The following is a 26748-nucleotide window of genomic DNA, read 5'->3' on the forward strand; positions in this document are numbered from 1 at the left end:
TCTGCTGATATTGTTGGCTACTTCCCAAATGTTTTCATGCTTCCTTGTTCACATTTAACAGAGAGAGGGAAAAATACCCCACCTGCAGCAGCCCAGAGCATGGGCCAGAACACCTTTTCTTAAGCCTAACTGGGCCGGTATTGGGCACATGCCTACCCCTCACCACAACCTGTTGTAAGGGGGATACCATAAGCTGATTAGTGTATGCTAACCAAAATTATCCTGGGAGGTGGGGTTACCTTCTGAGTTACATGAGAGAGGTGTGAGTACTAAACAAGACTAGGCTTTATTAGGAATGAAAAAAGAAAGAGCAATGAGTATACAAAATATAGTATATCTATCCAATGGAATATTATTTGTTAATAAGAAGGAATGAAGGACTGATGCATGCTATGACATGAACAAAAACATTATGGTAAGTGAAAGAAGCCAATCTCAAAATCATTTCATATATATGATTCCATTTATATGAAGTGTTCCAAAAAGGCAAATCTATAGAGAAAGAAAGTAGATTGTGGTTGTCCAGGGTTGGAGGTTGGGAGGATGAGGGATAGATAGGTAGGGTACAAGGTTTCTTTGGGGGATGATAAAAATGTCCTAAAATTAGATTACGAAGATGGTCACAAAACTTTGTAAATGTATTAAAACTATTGAACTGTATACTTTAAATGAGTAAACTTTGTTATGTAAATTACATATCAATAAATCTGTTAAAAAGAGAGAGAGGAATGGGTGCTGGGAATACAAACAACAGTATCCCTTACTCGAATTACGGTATATAGTATTAGGATACTATTTTTCTTCCAGGTCCATGGGACAGTAGGAGAACCCTGGTGGATTTGGGTAGAAGATCCTACAAATGATCATATTTATCATTCAGAGAATTTCCTAGTTCTAAAAAAACAGGTAAATATGTATATATGGCTCTATCCTTATTATGTTGCTGTCATTAGGAAGAAAATGTAAACTAAATACTTTCTATTTTTACTTATTTCTCTATAATTTCATAGTGCAATTAAAGCTTTATGTATTATTTTTTATGTTTCTGTTTGGTTTTAAAAGAAAATAGTAATTAAATGTTATAGTATTCATATATTCAAAGTGATTTTAATTTGAGAAATTTAATTATAATCTTTCTAATGGTTTAAGACATGTCTTCCAGAGGGGTGGGTGGGATAAATAATATTTTTAAAAATTAAATAAATAAAAATTAATAACTTTAGGTGTTCCATAAGCACAGTACTAAAGAATATTGAATCACATTGTATAAAAGATATTGTTTTTTAAATTCTCTATAAATTTCAAGAGAAAGACTCAATTTGATGAAAGCTGTCTTTAACTGTGATGCTTCATTCCTAATTTCTCTTTTTATCAAAGAGAAAGCAAGCTAGCTTTAGGCTTGAGTGGACACCCATAGAATTTTATAGCCATATTTTATTTTCATTGCATTTGTGTTCATGATTATCTTCTATTTATGTCAAGTGTTCTGTTATTCCACTTATGGTAGTCAAAGAATTTAAAGAAAACTATTGAGTAAATAATCTGGTAAAAATTAATGAAGTAAGGTACTTGAATGAATGAATTTTGGAAAATTCTGGTAATGAGTCAAGTTGATAACCTGTTAATACATGATGATATGCATATGTAAATAATATAAACTGAGTGTATGTCTTTCCTTCTGTAATATCACGTATCCTCAGAAGGGAACCACCTACAAGTTTCTGAAGTATCTGAATATCTCAGATATTTAGAAATCCAAGATTTTTTTTTATCTTTAGTACATACTGCTATAGATACGATTGTTTTTACAAGAGACTAATAAAGCCTTTATGCTACTAGAATAGCCGTATTCATTTTAGACTTTATTTCACATTAGGTCATTAGTAAAGAAGCTCAACTGCTGGTGTTTACAATCCCTATTTTTGAGCCTTTGCCTTCTCAATATTACATCCGAGCAGTGTCTGATCGATGGTTAGGAGCTGAGGCTGTATGTATTATTAACTTTCAACATCTGATTCTACCAGAGAGACATCCTCCCCATACAGGTAACATATGGAATAGTAACTTGAATCATTGATTTTTCCAAAATTGTCGTTTTAGCTCATGTTGAAAAGTGTCTATGCTTTAAAGTTGCCTGAATCTGAATAAAAATCCAACCTATTTGTCAATACAGTTTGAAAAGAGACTTTTCAAAATCAGATCAAATGGCAGGCCTTAATATTTTTTTTATTTGAGATCCAAAAACATTAAGACTAGTTCAATTTTTATAATCTAACAAGCATGAGACTCACTGTTTCTGTATTACTATGCCTTGATCTCTATTTTTACATTATAATTTCTCCACATCTCCTTCCTTTTTCATTGCAAGTGTTGTCATTTTATCTGTGCTCTCTGTGAAACTTTTGAGATATCCTTTTTTCCTTGCATTTATTACTGTTAAACTTACTTTTAGTATGTCAATTTAATTAAAGTGAATTGTAGGGTTTTTTCCTTCATATAGTGTGCTTCTACACCAAAAAGTGCTAATACTAAGGAGTCAGGTTATGGTATTACTACAGAATGGATTCACGTATACTTCGAGTCAGTTTGTGTCTTACAAACAACATATACTCTTTATATTGGTTCTTTTCTTCCACACTAACATTATAAAAGGGTATGCGGTGATCTGCAGTATCATGTAGCAGTGTTTTTCATTGTTTTCAGTGTTTGATAGTTGACAAAAATCCATTTTAAATTTTTATAACATGATTGAGTGCCTTTCTATTTTGACTTGTTAAAGAAGCAAATTTTCATGAATAAATATTTATAATGATACTTTTAAGTGGCCTATAAAATATTCTATTTCAAAAATATCTTGAGGCTAATCTATTAACTAATTAGTATATTAAGTTTATTTCTTCTCATTGAGAATTCATAATGGATGAGTGAAGATTTCGAGAGACCCTTAATTTATAGCAAAATGAAAGTCAATTTCTCTTTTCCATATAAGTCTTCCGAAGACAAATTCTTTGTTTTTTCAAAATAAAAATAGTAGTTTTTACTGCTTTCAGTGAACACATTATTTGACAATCTTTTGGGAAAGTGAAGTAGGCATTAATGGGACTTTAATCTTTGTCATTTTTGTACTTTGTTCATTATCTTAACATATCTTAAAGAGAGATACTTTAAAATACAGCTTAATACCACTTTGATATCTTGACAGAGCAAAACTAAAAAATTGTCAACCTAGAAAAATAATGTGATTGCAGTATCTACTAATCTACTCATTGAATAGGACCTTTCTGGTTTTCTTTTATCAAATATGCTTTGTGATATCTGGAATCTCAAAATAAAATACATAAAAATGTTTGGTGCTTTCATTTAAAACGTATGCTACCAACATCACTGCTGGGTCTCTCTGGCTGCAGTACTTGATTTTAACATGTGTTAACATTATATTTTAATGCTCATTTAATCACTTCTTTGTTGAGTGGCCAAGCACGTCACCTTATTTATATAATTGGCTGATTTTCTGACTACATTTTTAAAAGAAATAAATGTACCACCATGACATACCAATTGATATTAAAAATGCATGATGTGGGACTTCCCTGGTGGCGGAGTGGTTGAAAATCCACCTGCCAATGCAGGGGACACGGGTTCGAGCCCTGGTCTGGGAAGATCCCACATGCCGCGTAGCAACTAAGCCCACGCACCACAACTACTGAGGCTGCACTCTAGAGCCTGCGAACCACAACTACTGAGCCCGCGTGCCACAACTATTGAAGCCTGCATGCCTAGAGCCCGTGCTCCACAACAAGGGAAGCCACTGCAGTGAGAAGCCCGCGCACCGCAATGAAGAGTAGCCCCTGCTCGCCGCAACTAGAGAAAGCCCACGCACAGCAATGAAAACCCAACGCAGCCATAAATTAATTAATTAATTAATTATTTTTTTAAATGCATGATGTAACCTCAATGATGGCTAGTTCTGTTTGGCTCCAAGTATACATATAGGCATCTCACTGAGCTCAAATCAGTCAGGAAAATGTCTTCATCTTTCACAGAAGTAAAGCATCTTAATTTAGCATTGTCAATAAATGCCAAAATATTTATTTTTTTTAGTCTTTATTAAGAATATGTCTATGCTTTGATTAGCATTGCAAGTTAAGACTTCCTCCCTTCTTGATTTTCAGTGCTACAAAAAATACAGGATATTGTAATCTGGTATAAGAAACATACAGTTCTCAATTACCTGTGTAATAGAGTAGAGCAATGGAGCAATGATAATATTTTAAAATTAGCTTTTTTACTTTTAAATACATTTTCTGAGGAGAGAATTCTGCATACTTTCCCATCTGAAACTGTATGATGAAGATCTAACTCAAGATACAAACCACCATGTCCCCTTACTGATTTTTTTTTTCCCTTCTTACTCAAACTTCAAATGAGTAGAGTCATCTTCCAGGAAGTAATCCTGAGAGTAGCCAACTGATACCTTTCTGGATTATAAGAAAATGAAATGACTATCAAGTTCAAGGGTATCTAGGTATAAGTTTATTTCTCGAAATCATTTTTATTTTCTAATCTCCTAGACCTCTAGTCTACATAATGGTTTACAATTAAATCTAGTTTCTTTCAATGTTTTCCCAGCACAGTTCTTATTTACCCAGTCAGGCTATGATTTAAAACTCCCACCCAAGTTTCTTCTTGGAATTATTTTAAGTTCATACTAGTTTGCGTTGGCTAGAACAGCAGTTCACGTGACCATTCTGTTTTGTCAGTTGTCTAACAGATGAACAGTAGCTTGTTATTAGTAACCATTCTACTACTGAAGTTTGCAAATGGTTTTCCTTCTTCTACAGATTGGTATAGATTTAGTTTTCTTCTAAAACATGCATATTTTCATTTACCTGTCATTCAAATCACTTTCCTGATTGGAAGAGAAAGATGTATCATTAGCACTGTCTTAGAGGTAGCCACCCCAGAAAAGTTTCCGACATGTCAATATTATAAATGTCATAATGGAAAAAAAGATTGATAACTAGTATGTAAGAATTTGTTAATCCTTTTTTCCCTTTAAAGAATTGAGGATTATTATAATTTATTTCTAAGAGACAGTATTCAATATTGTGCATATTTTCCAGTTATTGTATGTACCTGTTGAATCTTTTCAGAATTACTGGATCTTCAGCCTTTACCAATCACAGCTTTGGGATGTGAAGCATATGAAGCACTATACAATTTTAGCCACTTTAACCCTGTGCAGACACAAATATTTCATACGCTGTATCACACAGACTGTAATGTCCTACTTGGAGCGCCCACTGGATCAGGAAAGACTGTTGCAGCTGAATTAGCCATTTTCAGAGTCTTCAACAGGTACCCTACTTCAAAGGTCAGTTGGAAACAATCACATGCTTACATTCAATTAGAAAGCATAGTTTATAATCTGTAAACTAGCCAGTTCTAAACATACTGGCAGGACTCGATGAATAGATTTGTCACTCTTGGTGAATTTTCCTGGGGAGCTCAGATCAGTATTAGAATAACTGGCCACAAGAAAATTTATATTAAAACTTTGGAGTCCTTTAGTTAGATTTCTTTTTTTTTTTTTTTTTTTTTTTGCGGTACGCGGGCCTCTCACCGTTGAGTTGCGGAGCACAGGCTCCGAACGCGCAGGCTCCGGACGCGCAGGCTCAGCCGCTCTGCGGCATGTGGGATCCTCCCAGACCGGGGCACGAACCCGCGTCCCCTGCATCGGCAGGCAGACTCCCAACCACTGCGCCACCAGGGAAGCCCCTAGTTAGATTTCTAATGTACATATCGATGCTCACATGTCCTTTCCTCATCGTAAGATACCTAATTCATAGCCATATTTTTAAGAAATATAATGATTCATAATCATTAATTATAATCAAATCCTTTGGCTATGAAGGAAATGCTAATACTTTAACATATACAGCTTGATTACACAAGGAAATACAGAGGCAGCTTTTATTCCCCGTTTCTCCAAATGGCCATGATATCATTAATGTAAAATAATGTGGCAAGTCAAGTAAGTGTTGATTTTAAGCTTTCTTGAAATATGACGTACTCTCACTTTAGAAACATGATTTTCCAAGAAAGCTAACATTTCCAAGAAATGTTTTAACTTCCTTTTTCAGTGATTTCCAGTTAGTAGCTGTTCTTCCCTACTTGGCTTTATATTTTCCTACTCCTCAGTTTATTATGTGGCGAGTGATTCATTAGGAGGCATACTAACACAACTGTAGAGCTCTGTTCTAAGTTTGAAACATTTTATAAAGGAAAGAATTTTTTTTCAGTAAATAATCTGTATGTAAGTTTGGATTATTAAAGATCGGGAGGGGGGGTTGTTTATTTTTGTTTTTTAAAAGGTAGAACACCTAAAATGTATGACTGGCATTGGTGTCTTCCATAAAATATGCATTAAAATTTAAACAACCAGATTATTTATCTTTAGAATTTCAAAATTAGTAACTTTTTTCATGAAAGAATTATAACTCAGGTAACTCTTGATCATAAAAACTTCTATTTTCAGTAGAGCCTTAATTTTCTCTAGGTAATGTATTATCTCATAGTTTTTTAAAAATTTTTCACATTATGTTAAAAGATAATTTCATTATAAACTACCTAAAGAAAATACAAATGGCGCTTTTTAAAAAATGCTTAAAATGTTCTATGTCAGTATTTTTATGATGTGCTATATTCATATCTTACTGTGGATAAGTGTTGTTTAAGTTAATGACTTTTTTCTGTTAATTGAAAATTTTAAGTCTTTCGTTATTAAAAGATACAGTTTTTAAATGACAGTTATATTTTGATGAATTTTATCGAGTTTAGCTTTATTTGAAAATGATGTCACTATCTTCATGAGATCTTTTTGCACCCCCATTTTAGGCAGTATATATTGCACCCTTAAAAGCCCTAGTACGTGAAAGAATGGATGATTGGAAAGTTAGAATAGAAGAAAAACTTGGTAAAAAGTAAGTTCTTACTTTTTCAGATGATATGCATTGAATAATCTAAAAGGATCAACCAGTAAAAGATTTGCATAAAACTGTTGAATGCTTTTACAGTGATTTTCATAGTCTTTTTATTTAAAGGTATGGTAGTTAAAATATTATCAATATTCTCATTTGTTTTAAGATTGCAAGTAAATTAAGGGATTTCATTTTTCACTTTTATTTGGCAAGTTAATTTTCTCAAAATGTCTAGACTCAAAAGCAAAAGCAAAATAAGATACATCTCTTTATTTTTCTTTCATATCTTTCAGGGTAACTTCCAAAAACCACTTAGAAGGCATTTTGCATATAAATAATTTACCAAAAATTTAAAAATCATTGAGGAACATGACTTAAAAAAATTTTACTGTTGACAAGGTTATTTATTATCGTACTGTTTTTAATAGCAAGATTGCATTCTAACCTGAGTGACCAATAAAGCATCACTAAATGAATTATGGCACATTCACACAATGTAAAATATTGTATTACTCTATTAAAAAATGAACTCTATATACTGAAGAAATGATCTTCAGAGATAGTTAAAAAAATGTTTTTAAGTTAAGTACCCCTCTTTTGTTTTTAAAAAATGGTAAAGAATATAAATATGTGGTTCTTTTAGAATGAGAACTGGGTGACTGGAGAATATCCATGTTACAGAGACTATTTACTATATATTTTTTGAACCATGTGAATGTATTACCTAGAATGTAAAAAAAAATGAATAAAACTAAGTAAAAGTTTTGGGAATGCTGTACTTGGAGGAACTAATCTTGACCTTTTTCTGTTTTTCGAATCAAAACACATATAAAAATGACAGTGATTTCCTAAAATTTGGAGTTAGCCTTCAGATTTCTGTCTTTCTCACTCTAAATCTGATATCCTCTCAGAATGGGGTGGCACATATTTGCCCCAGGTTATCTTGTTTGTGTCCCAATATGTTTGAATTTGCCTATAATATCTACAAAATTTCAAGCTAAAAAAAGAAATGAAGCTCACACATAATCATATTCTTGGTCTGTTTTTTTTTTAAACATCTTTATTGGAGTATAATTGCTTTTTACTGGTGTGTTGCTTTCTGCTTTATAACAAAGTGAATCAGTTATACATATACATATACCCCCATATCTCCTCCCTCTTGCATCTCCCTCCCTCCCACCCTCTAGGTGGTCACAAAGCAACTAGCTGATCTCCCTGTGCTATACGGCTGCTTCCCACTAACTGTTTTACATTTGGTAGTGTATATATGTCCATGCCACTCTCTTACTTTGTCCCAGCTTACCCTTCCCCCTCCCCATATCCTCAAGTCCATTCTCTAGTAGGTCTGCAACTTTATTCCCATCTTGCTCCTAGGTTCTTCATGACCTTTTTTTTTTGTTTGTTTTTAGATTCCACATATATATGCGTTAGCATACGGTATTTCTTTTTTGCTTTCTGACTTACTTTACTCTGTATGACAAACTCTAGGTCCGTCCACCTTACTAGAAATAACTCAATTTCATTTCTTTTTCTGGCTGAGTAATATTCCATTGTATATATGTGCCACATCTTCTTTATCCATTCATCTATGGATGGACACTTAGGTTGCTGTCATGTCCAGGCTATTGTAAATAGAGCTGCAATGAACATTGTGGTACATGACTCTCTTTGAATTATGGTTTTCTCAGGATATATGCCCAGTAGTGGGATTGCTGGGTTGTATGGTAGCTCTATTTTTAGTTTTTGAAGGAACTTCCATACTGTTCTCCATAGTGGCTATATCAATTTACATTCCCACCAACAGTGTAAGAGGGTTCCCTTTTCTCCACACCCTCTCCAGCATTTATTATTTGTAGATTTTTTGATGATGGCCATTCTGACTGGTGTGAGATGATATCTTATTGTAGTTTTGATTTGCATTTCTCTAATGATTAATGATGTTGAGCATTCCTTCATGTGTTTGTTGGCAATCTGTTTATCTTCCTTGGAGAAATGTTTGTTTAGGTCTTCTGCCCATTTTTGGATTGGGTTGTTTGTTTTTTAGATATTTAGCTGCATGAGCTGCTTGTAAATTTTGGAGATTAATCCTTTGTCAGTTGCTTCATTTGCAGATATTTTCTCCCATTCTGAGGGTTGTCTTTTCATCCTGTTTATGGTTTCATTTGCTGTGCAAAAGCTTTGAAGTTTCATTAGGTCCCATTTGTTTATTTTTGCTTTTATTTCCATTTCTCTAGGAGGTGGGTCAAAAAGGATCTTGCTGTGATTTATGTCATAGAGTGTTCTGCCTCTGTTTTCCTCTAAGAGTTTAATAGTGTCTGGCCTTACATTTAGGTCTTTAATCCATTTTGAGTTTATTTTTGTGTATGGTGTTAGGGAGTGTTCTAATTTCATTCTTTTACATGTAGCTGTCCAGTTTTCCCAGCACCACTTACTGAAGGGACTGTCTTTTCTCCATTGTATATTCTTGCCTCCATTATCAAAGGTTAGGTGACCATATGTGTGTGGGTTTATCTCTGGGCTTTCTATCCTGTTCCATTGATCTATATTTCTGTTTTTGTGCCAGTACCATACTGTCTTGATTACTGTAGCTTTGTAGTATAGTCTGAAGTCAGGGAGTCTGATTCCTCCAGCTCCATTTTTTTCCCTCAAGACTGCTTTGGCTATTCGGGGTCTTTTGTGTCTCCATGCAAATTTTAAGATTTTTTTGTTCTAGTTCCATAAAAAATGCCATTGGTAGTTTGATAGGGATTGCATTGAATCTGTAGATTGCTTTGGGTAGTATAGTCATTTTCACAATGTTGATTCTTCCAGTCTAAGACCATGGTATATCTCTCCATCTGTTTGTATCATCTTTAATTTCTTTCATCACTGTCTTACAGTTTTCTGCATACAGGTCTTTTGTCTCCTTAGGTAGGTTTATTCCTAGATATTTTATTCTTTTTGTTGCAATGGTAAATGGGAGTGTTTTCTTGATTTCACTTTCAGATTTTTCATCAGTTTATAGGAATGCAAGAGATTTCTGTGCATTAATTTTGTATCCTGCAAGTTTACCAAATTCATTGATTAGCTCTAGTAGTTTTCTGGTAGCATCTTTAGGATTCTGTATGTATAGTATCATGTCATCTGCAAACAGTGACAGCTTTACTTCTTTTCCGATTTGGATTCCTTTTATTTCTTTTTCTTCTCTGATTGCTGTGGCTAAAACTTCCAAAACTATGTTGAATAATATTGGTGAGAGTGGACAAACCTTGTCTTCTTCCTGATCTTAGAGGAAATGGTTTCAGTTTTTCACCATTGAGAATGATGTTGTCTGTGGGTTTGTCATATATGGCCTTTATTATTTTGAGGTAAGTTCCCTCTATGCCTACTCTCTGGAGGGTTTTTATCATGGGTGTTGAATTTTGTTGAAAGCTTTCTCTGCATCTATTGAGATGATCATATGGTTTTTCTCCTTCAACTTGTTAATATAGTGTTTCACGTTGATTGATTTGCATATATTGAAGAATCCTTGCATTCCTGGGATAAGCCCCATTTGATCATGGTGTATGATCCTTTTAATGTGCCATTGGATTCTGTTTGCTAGTATTTTGTTGAGGGTTTTTGCATCTATGTTCATCAGTGATATTGGACTGTAGTTTTCTTTTTTTGTGACATTGTTGTTTGGTTTTGGTATCAGGGTGATGGTGGCCTCGTAGAATGAGTTTGGGAGTGTTCCTCCCTCTGCTATATTTTGGAAGAGTTTGAGAAGGATAGGTGTTAGCTCTTCTCTAAATGTTTGATAGACATAATCATATTCTTAATGAATGTCTCCTTTTGTCTTAATAAGTTAACACTTTCCCTCATTAGAAAGGTGTTTATTCCAACATATGGAGGAGGTATGAGTTCAACTCTATAAAATCACATAGGGCAGAGACTTTTTAAACATAATCAAAGCAAAGTTTGATATCCTTGCATGTCTGCATAAAAGTTAGATTTCAGTGATTTGCTTTTATACATTCTTCATTTTATGGAAGGAAATCATCTTAGAATTATTAAGAAACATCTGTTTTGGACTCAAGTCAGAAAATTTCAGAAATCAAAGGGAGATAAAGTAGTTTTAAGCATAATAAAATTTTATTTTGAAAGACATATTTTTGCTTTTCCAAGCTCATGTGTTACCTGAAAAATTAAAGGGATCATTTTTATTCTTCTCCAGAGTTATTGAACTAACAGGGGATGTAACTCCTGATATGAAATCCATTTCCAAGGCTGACCTTATCGTCACCACACCAGAGAAGTGGGATGGAATCAGCAGAAGCTGGCAGAATAGGAACTATGTAAAGCAAGTCACTATTCTCATCATAGATGAGATCCATCTGCTAGGTGGGTGCCACTATATCTGAGTCCAGTTTACAAACTTCGACTCTTCATACTTGCAGCAGCCAGCATCAGAACTTCTGTTAAATGATTAACATACATTATTCCTTCTTAGGGGAGGAAAGAGGCCCTGTTCTAGAAGTCATTGTATCTCGAACGAATTTCATCTCATCTCACACAGAAAAGCCTGTTAGAATAGTTGGACTATCTACTGCATTGGCTAACGCCAGAGACCTTGCTGACTGGCTCAACATTCGTCAGGTATGTGGAAGACTGATAAATTAGGCATTTAATAGTATGGCTCAAGGCTATATTAAGGAGGTTACTATAACACTATAAACTAAAGTATAAAAACTGGAAAGGTTTCTCTCTCATTTTTACTCTAGATGGGCTTGTTCAACTTCCGACCATCAGTGCGTCCAGTTCCACTGGAAGTTCACATTCAGGGTTTCCCAGGTCAACATTACTGTCCTCGTATGGCTAGTATGAATAAGCCTACATTTCAGGGTAAGCTTCAGATTCTTGGAATGAAATACTAACCATTTTGTATGGTAGCCTTTAAATGCATTCTAAATGATGTGGGTTTCTTTGAAAGGGTGGTACTGCTCCAACTTCTACAAATATCTAAAACTATTTACCTTAACTGTTAAGGAGTATAAATATATTTTGAATTAACTATTGACAATTAGATTTCATAAGTGATAATGTCTTTGTAGTAGAATAAATGTATGTAACTTTTTAAAATAATCAAATTAGTCTTAAAAATAATTTATTACGGTACCATGGTAGTAGCTTGAGTAAATGATAAATAGAGGGTACATGTTTTAAATAGATAGATAGAGGGTACATGTTTCACATAATATTGATTTTTATCAGAAATCATCTTAAAAATTTCAGTACTTTTTTTGGCAATGCATCTGTTTATATGTTTTGTTTTTTGTTTTTCCCTTTCTAACAAATTAGGCAAGCAAGAAAGATTTGAGAGTAACACTCCTATCTTACTAAAACATGTTTTCATGTTTAGGCTGCATAAGGAATATTTATTATATCAATTAAAAATAACCTCCAAAATAAATTCCCTAACGTGAACCGCTGTTGATTGTGAGGTGACAGTTGTGAGGTGACTTTTTAGCTGCTGTAATTAGCCTTATGACAGAAGCAAAGTATTGATTGTGAACTAGAGACCAATCTTGGCTGTTCAGATTATTTACACCTCCACAGAAGCATTGTACAAAATCACTAATGAACAATAAATCTGTCGTGAGCTGTTCAGCCACACCTGTTCTTGCAGCAGCAAAAATCCATTAAATGTTGAGGTTTTAAAAAGAGGCAAATTCATTCATGGTTATGTGTACAAATGATACCAATATTGTACTAATATGTGTATTTTAAACATTGTATCTCTAATATGATTTATCAAAGCATTACCATTTGTATTCTATAAATTCTGATAAACTGTGTGTTCATTTTTCATAGTATGTATTGTAGATTGCTTATATTTATTTAAGGAATGGCTGATTGCAAACCAGTGATTGAAATGAAGCATTTTGTGTTATGTAAATCAATAGTAAATAACCTATACCTGCACTTCTCTAGATATGGCATAAGTACAGTAGCTGTCCTTGTAAACTATTTATTATACCTGTAGTGGATCACTATATTTCTTTCAGTTTAGATTTACGATTTTGTGATAGCTTTATTTCTCACTCTTAGGGTATAAATATAGTCAAAGTCCTGTCAACATTTCCATTTATAAACCTTGCTTTTTAGCCCATAAAAAGAAATTCTGCAGTTCACATTTCAAACAAGAAATTACAAGGAGGTTGAATTTCTTATATAAAATAAAAGTTTTTAATAACTCTGTTTTAAGAGACCTGTGTACACCTAAGTATAAATTCTACTTGTGCCATCTTATCAGCATTTTGGAGCCTATGCATAGCAAAGAAACCTCAACTCCAATTAGGTCAAATGATTTATGTGGCTCTTTAAGTAATATTTTCAGTCTTATTACCCAGTTTTCAAATTACTCATCTTCTGTGTGTCTACTCCCTATGTTTCGTCACTCAGATATAGATTCAAGCGTGGTATTCTTTTGAGCTCTCTTCTGCATTCTCTTATCTTCCCTCTTGAAATCTTACACATATGTTTTTAGAAAAAAACAGAAGGAAGACATTCTTCTGACTTATTTCTGACTAATTTATTGATACAAACTCTCTAAATTTTTCTATCTACTGGCAACAGGACAAAAATAAAAGGAATTTTTTGTGGCTTTTCTTCACCACCCGCCCCAGGACTTGACTCTCTCTTCAGACCTCAGGACCGATTAACTGTGGAATATCACTGCTCAGGCAAGCAGAAGCACAACTCAGAAATAGGAAACCCCCCTAAGATTTAGTATCCATATACAGCTATTAATGGAGAGTCGGCTTTTAAGTCTCCTTCCTTGGCAGTTCAGAACAGAACCGGGAGTCGAGATAGTTGAGTCTTCCCTGTCCTAGGCAGAATACTCCCCTGAGCAGAGCCAGCTACCTTTCCTTTCCTATCATTTCTCCAATATGCTGTCAGATCCAGGTAGTAGCTCAAATAATGCTATACTTCATGACCAAATCATGAATTCAATTAAGTCATTTACACCATTAGTTTTCATGTGTCCATTTGATGTCCTGATGAAATTCGGATTCTGGTATAAGTGGCTTACCATTGTATTTTCCACAACTTTTCAACAGCAATTAGAAGCCATTCTCCAGCCAAACCGGTTCTGATATTTGTCTCATCAAGACGTCAAACCCGTCTTACTGCTTTGGAATTGATAGCCTTTCTGGCTACTGAAGAAGATCCAAAGCAGTGGTTGAATATGGATGAAAGAGAGGTAAGCAGCATATTTTATTTCTACATCTTTTACATGTCAAATTCGTTTGTATTGTAGTATAATGGAAATTACGCATATAAGTATGTTTAGTTTTAATCTATATTAAAAGTTTCGTATAACATTACAGAAATGTGGGGAAAAGATAGAGAAAATGCATAAATACTGCCACCTTAAAACTATTAATATTTTCATGGATTTTCTTCCAGTATTTTTCCACTAAATATTTTTTTTACATCATATTCCTGTATTTTTCCCTTTAACATCATCACCTATGCATATTTTAATATTCAGCTAAGATTTCTCTAATATTTGAGTGTTCACTGCCCTCATGGAACTTATAATCAATTTTGGAAAATTAACTTTTTATAAACTATATAACGTGATCATTTTTGAAAATTTAGAAAACACTGATAAGTATGTGAAAATTAAAAACCTGTTGTTATCCTTTAACTAAGTAATAACCGTCATTAAATTCTTTTATGTCTACCTAATAATATTCTATTACGTGGCTATTCCATTGTATTTTTCTCCTATAATTAAATAGTTATGCATCTTTATTATTATAGGTTTTTCTTTGTTAGAATTATTTCCTCGGTATAAAGTTCTAAATTTAAAATCAGTGGGTCGGATAATGTGGACGTTCTTATAGCTTTTCGTATACACTGATAATTACTTTCCAAAAGGGCAATAGTAATTGTAGTTATCACTATTGATGTATGAATTGTCAGCAGTATATGAGAGTAACAGTTTCACTACATCCTCATTTGTTGTAATTTACTGTTATACATAAAATGTTTCTTGTTGCTTTAGTGTTTATGTGTGCCTTAATTTTTTTGTGGTCGAACATTTTTTTAATATATATTTGTTTAATTTTTTTCTTTTTTGTCCCTTCATTCCTTTGGGCTTTTATCTGTTGCAGCAGAGCGATTTTTCTTATAGATTTGTGTGGGAGCCTTACCAAATTAAAATACCACATACACACACACACACACACACACTCCCCTAAAACTATACAAGCTTACCTTGGAGATATTGTAGATTGGGTTCCAAACCATTGCAATAAAGCAAACCTTGCAATAAAGCAAATCACACGAAATTTTTGGTTTCCTAGATCGTAACAAAAGTTATATTTGCACTATACTATAGTCAGTTAAGAGTGCAATAGCATTATGTCTTAAAAGAATGTACATACCTTAATGTAAAAAGACTGTATTGCTAAAAAACGCTAACCATCATCTGAGCCTTCAGTAGTCGTAGTAGTGACATCAAAGATCACTGATCATAGCTCATTGTAGCAAATATAATAATGATGAAAAAGTTTGAAACATTGAGAGAACTTCCAAAACGTGACACAGAGACATGAAGTGAGCAAATGTTGTTGAAAAAATGGTGTTCATAGACTTGCTCAATGTAGAGTTGCCAGAAACCTTCAATTTGTAAAAAAACACAATATCTGCAAAACACAATAAAATGAGGTATGCCTTATGATGTCACTTTTTTCCATGTATATGTATTGATTATATATACGTATTAATCTTTCATCTACTTTATTAGTAAACTTTGGTAGTTCACTGAATGTCATTTATCTTAGTTGTTTTTTCGAATAGCAGTTTTTGCATTTTATGTGATACAATCTGTTTATATGGGCTTTGTGATTCCTTCTAATACTTCTAAATGTAGGTATACCTCCTCCCCTCCATAGATTTGTAGACAGTGATTTTTCTTTTCTAATACTTTTCCAGTTCTTTTAAATATGCTCCTAGTTGGAGTTATGATGAAAAAATAGTTGATACCGGTAATAAAACTGTTGCATTGTCCTCCTTCTCCCTGCACACCTCCCCTTTCTCATCTCACGCAGCCTGAAGAACAGTAAACATGCTGCTTCTAGCCCACTAGTGTCAGTGTCAACAGTCACATATTTCTCCCCTTCCACATCTCACGACTCATTTAGGGTTAGTACCCCTGTTGGATGGTACTGTGTATATTATGGTCATACATTAACTAATATTAGTTAACTAATAATAGTTAATATTTCAAAGCGTTCTTGCATAGGACCAACCACAGATGACCCCAAAATTAGCTTCATATAAAAAGTATCACATGACTCCATGAAGTAGAGTGAAAGTTATCATTTTATCTTTTAAGTTTCATCATTAGTTCCTTACTGTGACTTGTAGGCATATACAAGGTGTATAACTCAAGATCATTTAAAATCAAAATAATTTTGTTAAAAGTTCCTTGTCCTGTGTTATTTAATTATTGTGCCCAAATAATCACCCTGTTTTGTCTAAACAGTATCTTGAAGGCAAATGCTGAAAAATAGTTGTATGGAATATTGACAGTTTAGTTTATGTGCAGCATCTATCTAGGCTTAGTTTTGTTTTTTGTTTTTGTTTTTGTTTTCTTCTTGTGTCTTATCCCTAACAGTGTTCCTAATGGAGACTTTTCTTAGAAGTCAAGGTGCAAGGTACCTACTTATTGAATCCATTTTAGGATGTTTGCTTATATATATAAGAGCTGTGCCTTTAGCACATATGTGACTCACATGAACCTCAAATGTGAACCTCATGTGCTCTCCCCAACTATAGTACAACTCTACTATTCTTTATTTTTTTATTTTAAGGTATGAGACCTAAGGAATTCTGGACAGCTCAGCCATTATATAGAACTACCTCTCTGTTTTGTTTTGTTTCGTTTTTATTTAACCCAAGAATCTATCACCAAGGCTCATTAGAAACCATAGAATTTACTTGCATGGTTTCTGCTGTTTCATAGACTTTCACTGCTAAGATAGGACAGTTAGAAATTGCCATTTCTGCACATTTTGTTTCACTAAGCCCATCTCAAGAATAAGACAACCCAGGCTTTGTTTTTATTCCTGCCTCTAAAAGCAATCACCTTTAAAATCAAAATTTCTGAGAGTTTATAACCAATTATTATGCAAATTCATTCTAATTATACCAAAACCTCCTATAAAGCAGGTGTTTCCGTGCGTTGTTGAATCCCCTAAATAATTAAATTAGGAGGACTTTTCAGCACTTTAATTTTGTAAGAGTTATTTTCTGTAATATCCGGGGCTAGACACTTGGTGACAATTCCTATTGCTGCTCCTTGGACAGTGTCAGGTTGGTGTTCTGTGGTAGGTCATGAGTACTCTGGTTAGGACTCTAGTGTTGACAACTTGATCATTCAAGGAGGCAGAGTAAGCATGGGAGCAGTTATCCTGGCAGCTGTGAAGCAAGGTGCTTGTGGAAGAGGGTTGCATCAAAGTCATTCTGAAACTGAATGGTGTGAAGTCAGAAAGTGTCCCTAGATGTGGAGGTGGGAGGGGAGAGGTTCAGTGGGGGAGTAAAGAAAGCCAGGGCAAATCTGAAGAGGCTGGAGAAAGAGAATGTGACCAAGGAAGAATGTATGTGTTGTATTTTGTTTCTCAGCAAAGACAAAAGGAGTTGTCCATCTAACTTTTTAACCCAGTAAAATCTCTTTACTTTACCTAAAGTAAAGTATTAGGAAGCAGATCCTCTTCAAGTGGATCACTGATATGAAATCATACTGCAGAATGAGAAAACCCCAAAAGTAATGCCCTTTCGTATTTGCCATTATGAAGACTTCTTGCACTGATTTCAAAAGTTTGTGGGCATGTGCTGCCCTGTCTCTTGAATTCTCAGTTGGACAGCCACCACTTCCACCATTAACCTCAAACTATTGTTGGGCTTTTGCCTCACTCTCCCAAGCTTCAGTTTCAAGACAGAAACATCTGAATGCCTGAACTTCAATCTCTAGCATGCAGCAGGAATAGGGAATATCTTCTTCACTTTGGCCTCTACTGAGGGATTTTCAGGTACTGGCTGTCTATAAACAGTGTAGGTACAAGCAGTGAAGGTTCACTATAGTCTATTATTTGTCCAAACTCACTGATACACAGTCTCTCCAAACCTACACTTAAAAAAACAAATTTCTTCTAACAATGCAATTCTCCCTCATATAACCAAAATCCACTCATCACTCCCCAAGGGGGGCAACTGAAAATTTCATCATTAAATTCATTAATCCTAGATCTCTTGATTATATCCAGTCACCCTCTGGTTCTTTGGCAATCCTCTCTCAATATTCTCTAGCCAATGGACTAAATGATAAAGTTACCCACAATTAACACATGCTATATTCAACAGTAGAGGATAGGGAGAGGAAAGAGAAATGAAATTATTTAAAATGTAACATATCGTTAGTTAAAATATGTTAGTGCAGGGCTTCCCTGGTGGCACAGTGGTTAAGAATCCACCTGCCAATGCAGAGGACACGGGTTCGAGCCCTGGTCCGGGAAGATCCCCCACATGCTGCGGAGCAGCTAAGCCCATACGCCACAACTACTGAGCCTGTGCTCTAGAGCCCGTGAGCCACAACTACTGAGCCCATGTGCCACAACTACTGAAGCCCGTGTGCCTAGAGCCCATGCTCCGCAACAAGAGAAGCCATCGCAATGAGAAGTCCATGCACCGTGACAAAGAGTAGCCCCCGCTCGCCACAACTAGAGAAAGCCCACGCAGAGCAATGAAGACCCAATGCAGCCAAAAAATAAAATAAAGAAATTTTAAAATAAATAAAGAAATAGAATATGTTAGTACATATATGAGATAGCAAGGGTAGAGACCACAGTGTTTGTTTCTGCAACTGATTGGGGAGCTAAAAAGATATTTGTGGTTTATTTTCTCTGCTATCCACCACCTGTACACTTCTTCAACCAGCCCCTAAGCTAATTATGATTCTTTATCCAGTGGAGTTACCAAAACCTACATTACTGAGACACTGGAAATTGGATGTTCATATATGCTTAGTATATAGGGTTTTTTAGAACTTCGATTTATTTTCCAAATGTGAGAAGATTTCTCTGAGGTCCATTCAAAGTTTTCCCTCCCCTTATTGTATAGCAGTAGCCCAGTTTTTCCATCAGGGTCAGTCACCTAAACTACACCAGGATCATATTTTCCTTGCTCACCCTGTAGCATAAGGGCCTCAAATGGCCCTGTGGCTGTTTCAGCTTCCAAGTAAATTGTTACATCCCTTGGATATTGTCTGTAAACTAGAAGAGCTAGAGGTATAGGGAAAGGAAACAAAAAATTTCCAAGTGGATTATTAGCTATGTTTGCAGAAGACATCGGCATACACTGACTACTTGGTTCCTGGAACTGTATGTTCTGGCAGTGAGAGAAGTAGCATCATTTAATGATTGCGTAGTTCAGAGCATACACCTTATCCTACAAAATAACACACCAACCTTGCCAAAGTAGTGTATCTCAGCTGCCACTCAGTCATTAATCTATAAAACCTTCTCTTTCTGGGTAATGAGAGACATAATAGGAACAGTGGATCCCATGGCATCCATTGTCTTAATCTTTCTCTATGATGTGAGCTCTTCAGTCAGAAAAATTATCATACAGGATATCATGAAGATGTATAAAGCATTCAGTAATCCTACCATTGAAGCCACTGGCAGGACATGATGGGCAGCATAGGAGAATCAAAATCTGTAGTGTCCAGATGTCTAGACATCATCTCAAATAGATGTCCCCTCTGTGATAGAAAGGGTCCAGTATAATTCCCTTACCACTAGATAGCTGTCTGTTCCCATGACGAAGGTACTTATAATGGGCCCAGGGTTGTCTGCGTTGGTGGCATATGGGGCACTGAGCAGTGGCAGTAGTGGGTCGGCCTGAGGAAGAGGAAGTCCGTGTTTAGCCCAGGCAGAGTTTCATCTCTTCCACCGTGGAGCCACTTAGTACGTGAAACCATTGCACAAAGACCTGGGGCCTGGGAGGGAAGCTGCTGGGTACCCTCAGATGCCCACTTGACTGTTAACAGCATTTTCCACACTGCTGTTAACTTTTTGGTAAACATCTTCATGGGATATAGGTAGCTGTTTATTCTAGCACCATTCTAAAAGTTCATCTACACAAAACTTCTGCCTTTCTTGCCACTTGTCTTCCAATAGCACTCTTGCCAAGCTCCTGACCATTTGGCTAATCCAGTAACTACAGAGCAAAGGATGGATCATCAATTTGCATCATCTCTACTTTGTAAGAAAGTGACAAGGAGATACTTAACACTCAACTTTTACTCTTTCCTTAGAGTCATCCGTGAAAGTACCATAATATCACATCAGTGTACTTCTTATGGTGCCACAATCTTGTTCAAAGCCATTTGGAATTTGGAACTTTTTCCCCCTCAGTCAATTTGACATAAGAAATACCCCATGGGGCCTAGGTACATAGGCTGAAGTCGAGAATAGGCACACACATGGAGGGTTCATGGATCACCTTTCATGATATTCTTCCATCAGCTCCTTTTATTTCTAATAACGATGAGTGCTGCTAGATAGCTCAGATAACATCCAGTTCGTGATCAGCAGCTTCAGTTGCAAGGTTACCTGGTATTACATAGTCAGGAATTCTTTCTCTCCCTGCTCAAAAATATCCATTAAATAATGCTCTAACTTAAATCAATAGGTAGCTCTTAAGAGAATTTGTAAAGTATTCATTTATTTAACATATATTTATTGATTGTCTACAACTTACCCAGCACTGTGTGTTAGCCTTACTGATCCCAAATCTCAAAGAGCTTAAGTGAAGAAAATAGAAATTTAAAAATATATGCATGATTAAATAAATAAGGTGATATCAAATTATGAAAATTGTATGGAAGAAACCAATAAGAAATGGAATAGAATAGGGGAATGGGAGGCTTCTTTAAATAGATTAGTCAGAGAAGACTTCTCTAAAGAGATGACATTTAAGCTGAGCACCAAAGCATAAGAACAAGCTGGCTACACAAAGAGAGAAGATAACAGCGTTTCAGGTGAAGGGACAGCATGTTAAAGGAACAGTGGGTAGATCAGTTGAGCTGGAGCCGCATAAGCAGGAGGAGGGTGGTACAAGTTACACTTGAGAGACAGGCAGGAGCCAGCTCATGCAAGGCCATAGCCCCATGGTTAAGGAGCTTGGATTTTTATTCAAAGTACTATGGGAAGACAGTCATTTTTTCATTTATTAGACCAACATTTATTGAGCTCCTTCTGTGTGTCAGGTGTCAGGTAAAGTTCCTGCCCTATGGAATTAACATTCTAGTGGGAGTGATAGCTAATAAGCAAGTATGTCAAGTTGTAATAATTCACATGGGGGAAAAAATAAGCAAGTTAAAGGGAATAGGGAATGCCAAAGATGGTAGTGGAATGTTGTACATTAATACAAGTTGAGAAGGCCTCCCTGATGAAGGTACCTTTGAACAAAGAACTGAAGGAATCAAGGAAGCAAACTAAGCAGGTATCTGAGGGAGGAGTGTTCCAGGGCATTAAAGGGTTTTAAGCTAAACAAATTACATACCCCAATTTACATTTTAAGATCACTTTTGCTGCTTAGTGGAAAATGAATTGAAGTGGAAGTAAGCATGGAATTAACGATGGTGGTGACCTAGGGGCCACCTAGAGCGGTAACAGTGGGAATGAAAAAATATATTTGGGGCTAGATGCAATAGGACTTTCTAATAGATGAGAAATGGAGATTCAAGAACTGAAAAGAATCAAGAATGGTGCCCCAGTTATTAACCCTAAACATCTGAGTAAATAATAGCGTCATTTATTGAAATGGGGAGAACCGAGACTGTAGGATAGAGAGGAAGGAGGAGACAGATTTAGGATGGAGAGAGACAGACGGAGAAGACAGATCTGAGCTTAAAAAAAAAAAAAAAAAGAAAAGAAAAGAAAATTATATTTTGGACATGTTAATTTGTATCTCCAAGACTTTCAAGTGGAGATCTCAAGGCAGTAAAATGTTGGAAGTCTGTAAAACCCACAGAGGATGTGAGATATATGAACTTGGGAGCATCTGCATAGAAGCAGCCTTTAAACCCAGGTGAGCACCTGAGACCCTCGGATAGAGAGGGTGGAGATCAAAAGGCAGGCCTGAGGGACTCTCTCATTGTGAGCTTAGGTAGAAAATGAGCTGGCAACGAACCCTGAGAAAGCAGTGCCAGTGAGGAAACACAGTGTCCTAGAACACTGTAGACAGGAGGGGTTCGTGAAGGAAGGAGTGCTTGACTACATCAAATGTTAATGGGAGCTGAGTGAGATGAGAGCAGAGAAACACCGGTGGGATTTAGCACTTGGACATCTTGGACGAACTTGGCAAGTAGGGTCAGTGACATGTTGTGAACATAAGCCAGTTTGGAAGGAGTTGAGGAATAAATGGGTGGGAGGGGAAGGAAATGGAAGCAAATAGCATATACAACTCCTTCTAGAAGCTTTTCTATGTAATTTAATTAGTTATAATTTAGTGCCTAACAAGTGTGGTTCGTTGGCTTCTGCCAAATACTCTGCAATCTGGTTTGACGTGCAAGGGTGAATGGTGCTGGGATCTGGATAGCTGCCAACCTGCTTGGAAAGATAAAAGAGCAGAGGGAACACCCTTTCTTCTGAGCGGGTTTACTGATTGAAAGCTCAGAATACTGTGCTTATTTCATCACTCACACCTTGCATGAGATGCATATCTGGGATGGGAAAGCAGAACCCTGGCTGAAGATTAGACTTTATTCTTCAGTCTTACTTATATTCTCCTCCTCAACTCCTCTGTGTGTCTGTCCAATTAGCAGCAGGGCTAACCCTTTCTTCTTCCACACTGTTAAATAAGGTCCAGGTAGCTAAAAGAAAAGCACATCAAAGACAACTAGCTTTTTTTTTTTTTTTTTCCCCTTACATCCTTACATGTAGGAATGAATTAAACAGAATCCTACAAGGCTTTTTGCCCTGAAGGTCCTGGACCACAATGTTTGAGTTGTGTTCTAAAGTCTGCGGTGCCACGAGAAGGTAGATGCTGGGAAATAATCTGAAGCAGGAAAGGGGATAGCTTTCTGACTGAAGCACGATAGGAAAAGAATCCAGATGTGGATAACATGAAAATCGGAGGAGTATGGAAGACAAGAATTCCTTGGAACATAGTATTGTTAAACCTTGTTAATTCAAATTAATTGGCTAGAAGACTCACACAGATGACACTGAATATAATTAAGGAAATGTGCTAATTATAAATTTACACAATGCTTCAAAGTGAATTAATGAAAAACTGTAGCATAGGTACACAGGAGGAGCACGTTCATGAAAAGTAGAATTGGTGTTATTTCCGCATGCTTAATACTGAAGGAATTTTTTGATGCTTGAAAATTATTTCATTTTAAGCTAAACATAACTCACCCAACCTCATTACAAGCAAAACCTTCATAGACGTACAAAGATGAACTATAGCCTAGCTTTACACAAAATGATCACAAGTTCAGATTTGGTGGAGTTTCTACTACTGACATTTTACCATAGCTTTCTTTGATTCATTTGCTTTTTCATTCAACATATATATATTGACCTCTTCCTGTAGGTAAGAAGTTAGTACCAGGCTCTGAAAATGGACTTGGAGATTGTTAAAAATCAGAAATTAAGTTGAGTTTAATGTAGGGTAACCACATTTTCAACTTGGACAATCTGTTTTATCAAACTAAAATAGATTTAGCTCCTGATAACAAAACTCCCACCCCAAGTGCTTTCTATTTTGATCAAGCTTCAGACCTCTTAATGACTACCCAATAAAGAAAACTATTAGGCTCAGAATATTAAGTGTCAAAACAGACGTTATCTACAGATTTGCTGAACACTGGACATTGAACTGAGTTGGGTCTCATGGAATATTTGTGTAATTAAGAGCAACTTCAAGATAGGAGACTGTTCTTTTTTATTTTGTCTTAGTTGATATCATATATGTCCTATTGACTAAAGAGGCAAAGCTCTTATTATGCTTAGTAATAATTGCTATATTTATCAAGTACTTTATAGTTCACTAAAGACTTATCCCATTTAATCATGAACTCTGGGAGGGTCGTTCCTGTTATCCCAATTTTACAGATGCAGAAACTGAAACTTAGAAGAATTAAGTGACTTGCCCAACAGCACAAAGCAAGTAAGCAGAGCGTGGGAGGTCAAAAACAGAGTGGCTGTCTCAGAGTAATGTCCTGCACAGTAATGGCATCATGGACAACATACTGTCTAGAGAAGATGGAAAAGTCAAAGTAAGGGTGTGTGTCATTTGACGGGGACGGAAGTCAGTAGCTAAAATATCAAATGCAAGCAACCAACAAGAGCTGTGCCGTTCTCAATCATGAGAGGTGATATCTTAGTTTAGAAAAGAATGTTATTTTAAGTATTCTTCATTTTGAGGCGTAGGAGTAGAAATACTCAAATAATAAAGAAGAAATAGATTTGCAAATCATCTGCATAGCGTTCCCCAGCTGTGTGAGTCTAGGACATTATTCATTATTTCAAATCTTATCTGTTTTTTGTATACCGTTTAAAACAATGTGGTCCAGCCCTAAGTCAAGTGGATGATGTCATTACTTCAAGTAGTTATTTGAAATATCCCTCATTCATGTGATGATTAGAGGGTGGCATTGTGGTTGAGAGCATGGACTAGAGCCAGGCTTCCTGGGTTCAGTACTGACTTCCCACTGCAAGTGGGATGTTTCACTTCTGAGCCTCATCCTTTAATCTGTGAAAGGATGATAATCTATCCCCACAAGAGTCTTGCGAGGATTAAATGTATTAGTACATTTAATGTACATAGAACAGGCCTGGGACAGAGTTAAATATTCAATAAGTGTTATTACATTGAATAACATCTTTTAAACAGATAGATTCTTTTTGCTGAAAGCACTGGTAAAATTTGGTCATATATTTATAATCTTTTGCTTGTGGTCCTTCACAAATTTAATTCATATTAATATAGTATTTGTTCATTTAAAATTGTGCTACTTTAGAAAATCAATTCTATAATGTCTCTTTTATCAGCTTTCTCTGCATTTTAAAAGCAGAGATGTATGAAAATGTTCTCCAAGAATGTTTTGGAATTTGAACTCACCAGAAATTGAAATAAGCATAAAATGTATACTCAAAAAATTACCAATAGCATAGTGAATTAAGTTGGAAACATTAATAAGGAAAAATTTGTACTATCTCAGCCCTATATAGCCCAGTTTTGATATTGCTATTATTAAGAATCAGGCTAACCTAAAAACAGACATTGAAAATAGTATTGTGTTTATTTAGCAGACAATAGCAAAGATTTACATGTTATTATTTAGATTTCATTTATAGATTTACTTCTCATATAATTGTATTTTTAATCATTTATAAATGTATTTATATATTAACAGTATCATAAATTACTTTGAGGTGTGCTTGTTTTGGGTTTCAGGGGGGCAGCAAGAGAATATGTTCTGAGGTGTATTGGTAAAGTTTGGAAACTTACTACCTTTAATTAATTTTATTTTTTTATTTTTTTCCTATTAGTAGATCAAAAGAATGTTCTAAAGTGTTTCTTTCATTTTAGTTTTTCCCCTTCAGTCTGTAGGGTTTATCATAAAAAGTGTATTTTAAGAATAAAAGTAATTATGAGGAAATGTTTTAACTTCATTTAACATCTGTACCAGATGTGATATATTTAATTATTTTTTTAAAAAAGAAAGTCTTTGTAACTTTCATTATTCTTCGGTATGGTACATCTTTTATTGAGTGTTTTATACAATTGATAAGCATTATTCAGTGGCATATGGTCTGAGTCTGATGTGCTTTGAAAAGAGTACAGAGTTCTGATAATGAGGATTCTGTGAAAATGGGAAAACCAGCACAACAGATACGCTTTGAGAAAGTATGGGTTTTTAGCATCTTGAAACAATACATCACACTCAAAGGGACAGAACTGGGCTGTACAATCTGTTAGCTCATTCTCGTCCAATCTGGTCTCCTCCTTTCTTTTGGAGCCAGCATTGTCATCAACTCACTGAATTATATTCTGACTGGAATGTATTTCAGGCACAGAGTAATGTATCTACTTAAATGGAATCCTATCTTTCTACAAAAGCTTTTTGAGTATAATAAATTTAAAATATAAAAAAAAATTTCTATTAAGTTAAAGTAATTGGTTCAACAGTTTACATATGTGCCTTCTCCCCCACACCCTAAAGAAAGACCACTGCTTGGAGGAGCATAGGTCTGTTTTTATTTATAATACGGAAAAAATTTTTTGGTTTAACTAACATACAGTCAGACGTATTTCAGGGACCGTTTATCGGAAAGATACCTGCACATTACAGCAGATGTTCCTTGAACAGAAATGAACTATGGAATTAAAACTTCCTCTATCAAAGTGTGTTAGTTACATGATTATTCTTTTTAAAATTCTATAGCAGCCTTTCTTAACAAGAATTAAGCCTTCATGTCCTAAGACATCCAATGAATGTAATAAATGAACTTTTCTCCTAACCATCTAGAATGGTACTAACTATCCTTGGAAAAATTAAGAAGATGGCAATTCAGATATTTTTTTGTGAGGCTCAGTTCTCTCAGGGAACCAGAATTGAGAAAGACTACTATATAGTGCTCAAGGCCACTGAGTCTTTTAACTTGAAGCATAGTGTGTTGTGTAAAAGAATTAGGTGTTACTTTAGGGCTACATG

General features: G+C 35.3%; 1 protein-coding gene across 1 annotated transcript in view; it reads left to right on the forward strand.

Moving 5' to 3' along the window:
• Window positions 1-26748, forward strand: part of ASCC3 (activating signal cointegrator 1 complex subunit 3) — a 311309-nt gene that overhangs the window by 188575 nt on the left and 95986 nt on the right. The window contains exons 22-29 of the mRNA XM_065888766.1: window positions 808-906; window positions 1877-2045; window positions 5154-5374; window positions 6898-6983; window positions 11176-11342; window positions 11452-11597; window positions 11723-11843; window positions 14063-14205. Of these exons, the coding sequence (XP_065744838.1) occupies window positions 808-906; window positions 1877-2045; window positions 5154-5374; window positions 6898-6983; window positions 11176-11342; window positions 11452-11597; window positions 11723-11843; window positions 14063-14205 (1152 nt within the window). The remainder of the gene's footprint in view (window positions 1-807; window positions 907-1876; window positions 2046-5153; window positions 5375-6897; window positions 6984-11175; window positions 11343-11451; window positions 11598-11722; window positions 11844-14062; window positions 14206-26748) is intronic.

This window comes from Phocoena phocoena, chromosome 12, assembly GCF_963924675.1.
Source record: "Phocoena phocoena chromosome 12, mPhoPho1.1, whole genome shotgun sequence".
Lineage (NCBI taxonomy): Eukaryota > Metazoa > Chordata > Mammalia > Artiodactyla > Phocoenidae > Phocoena > Phocoena phocoena.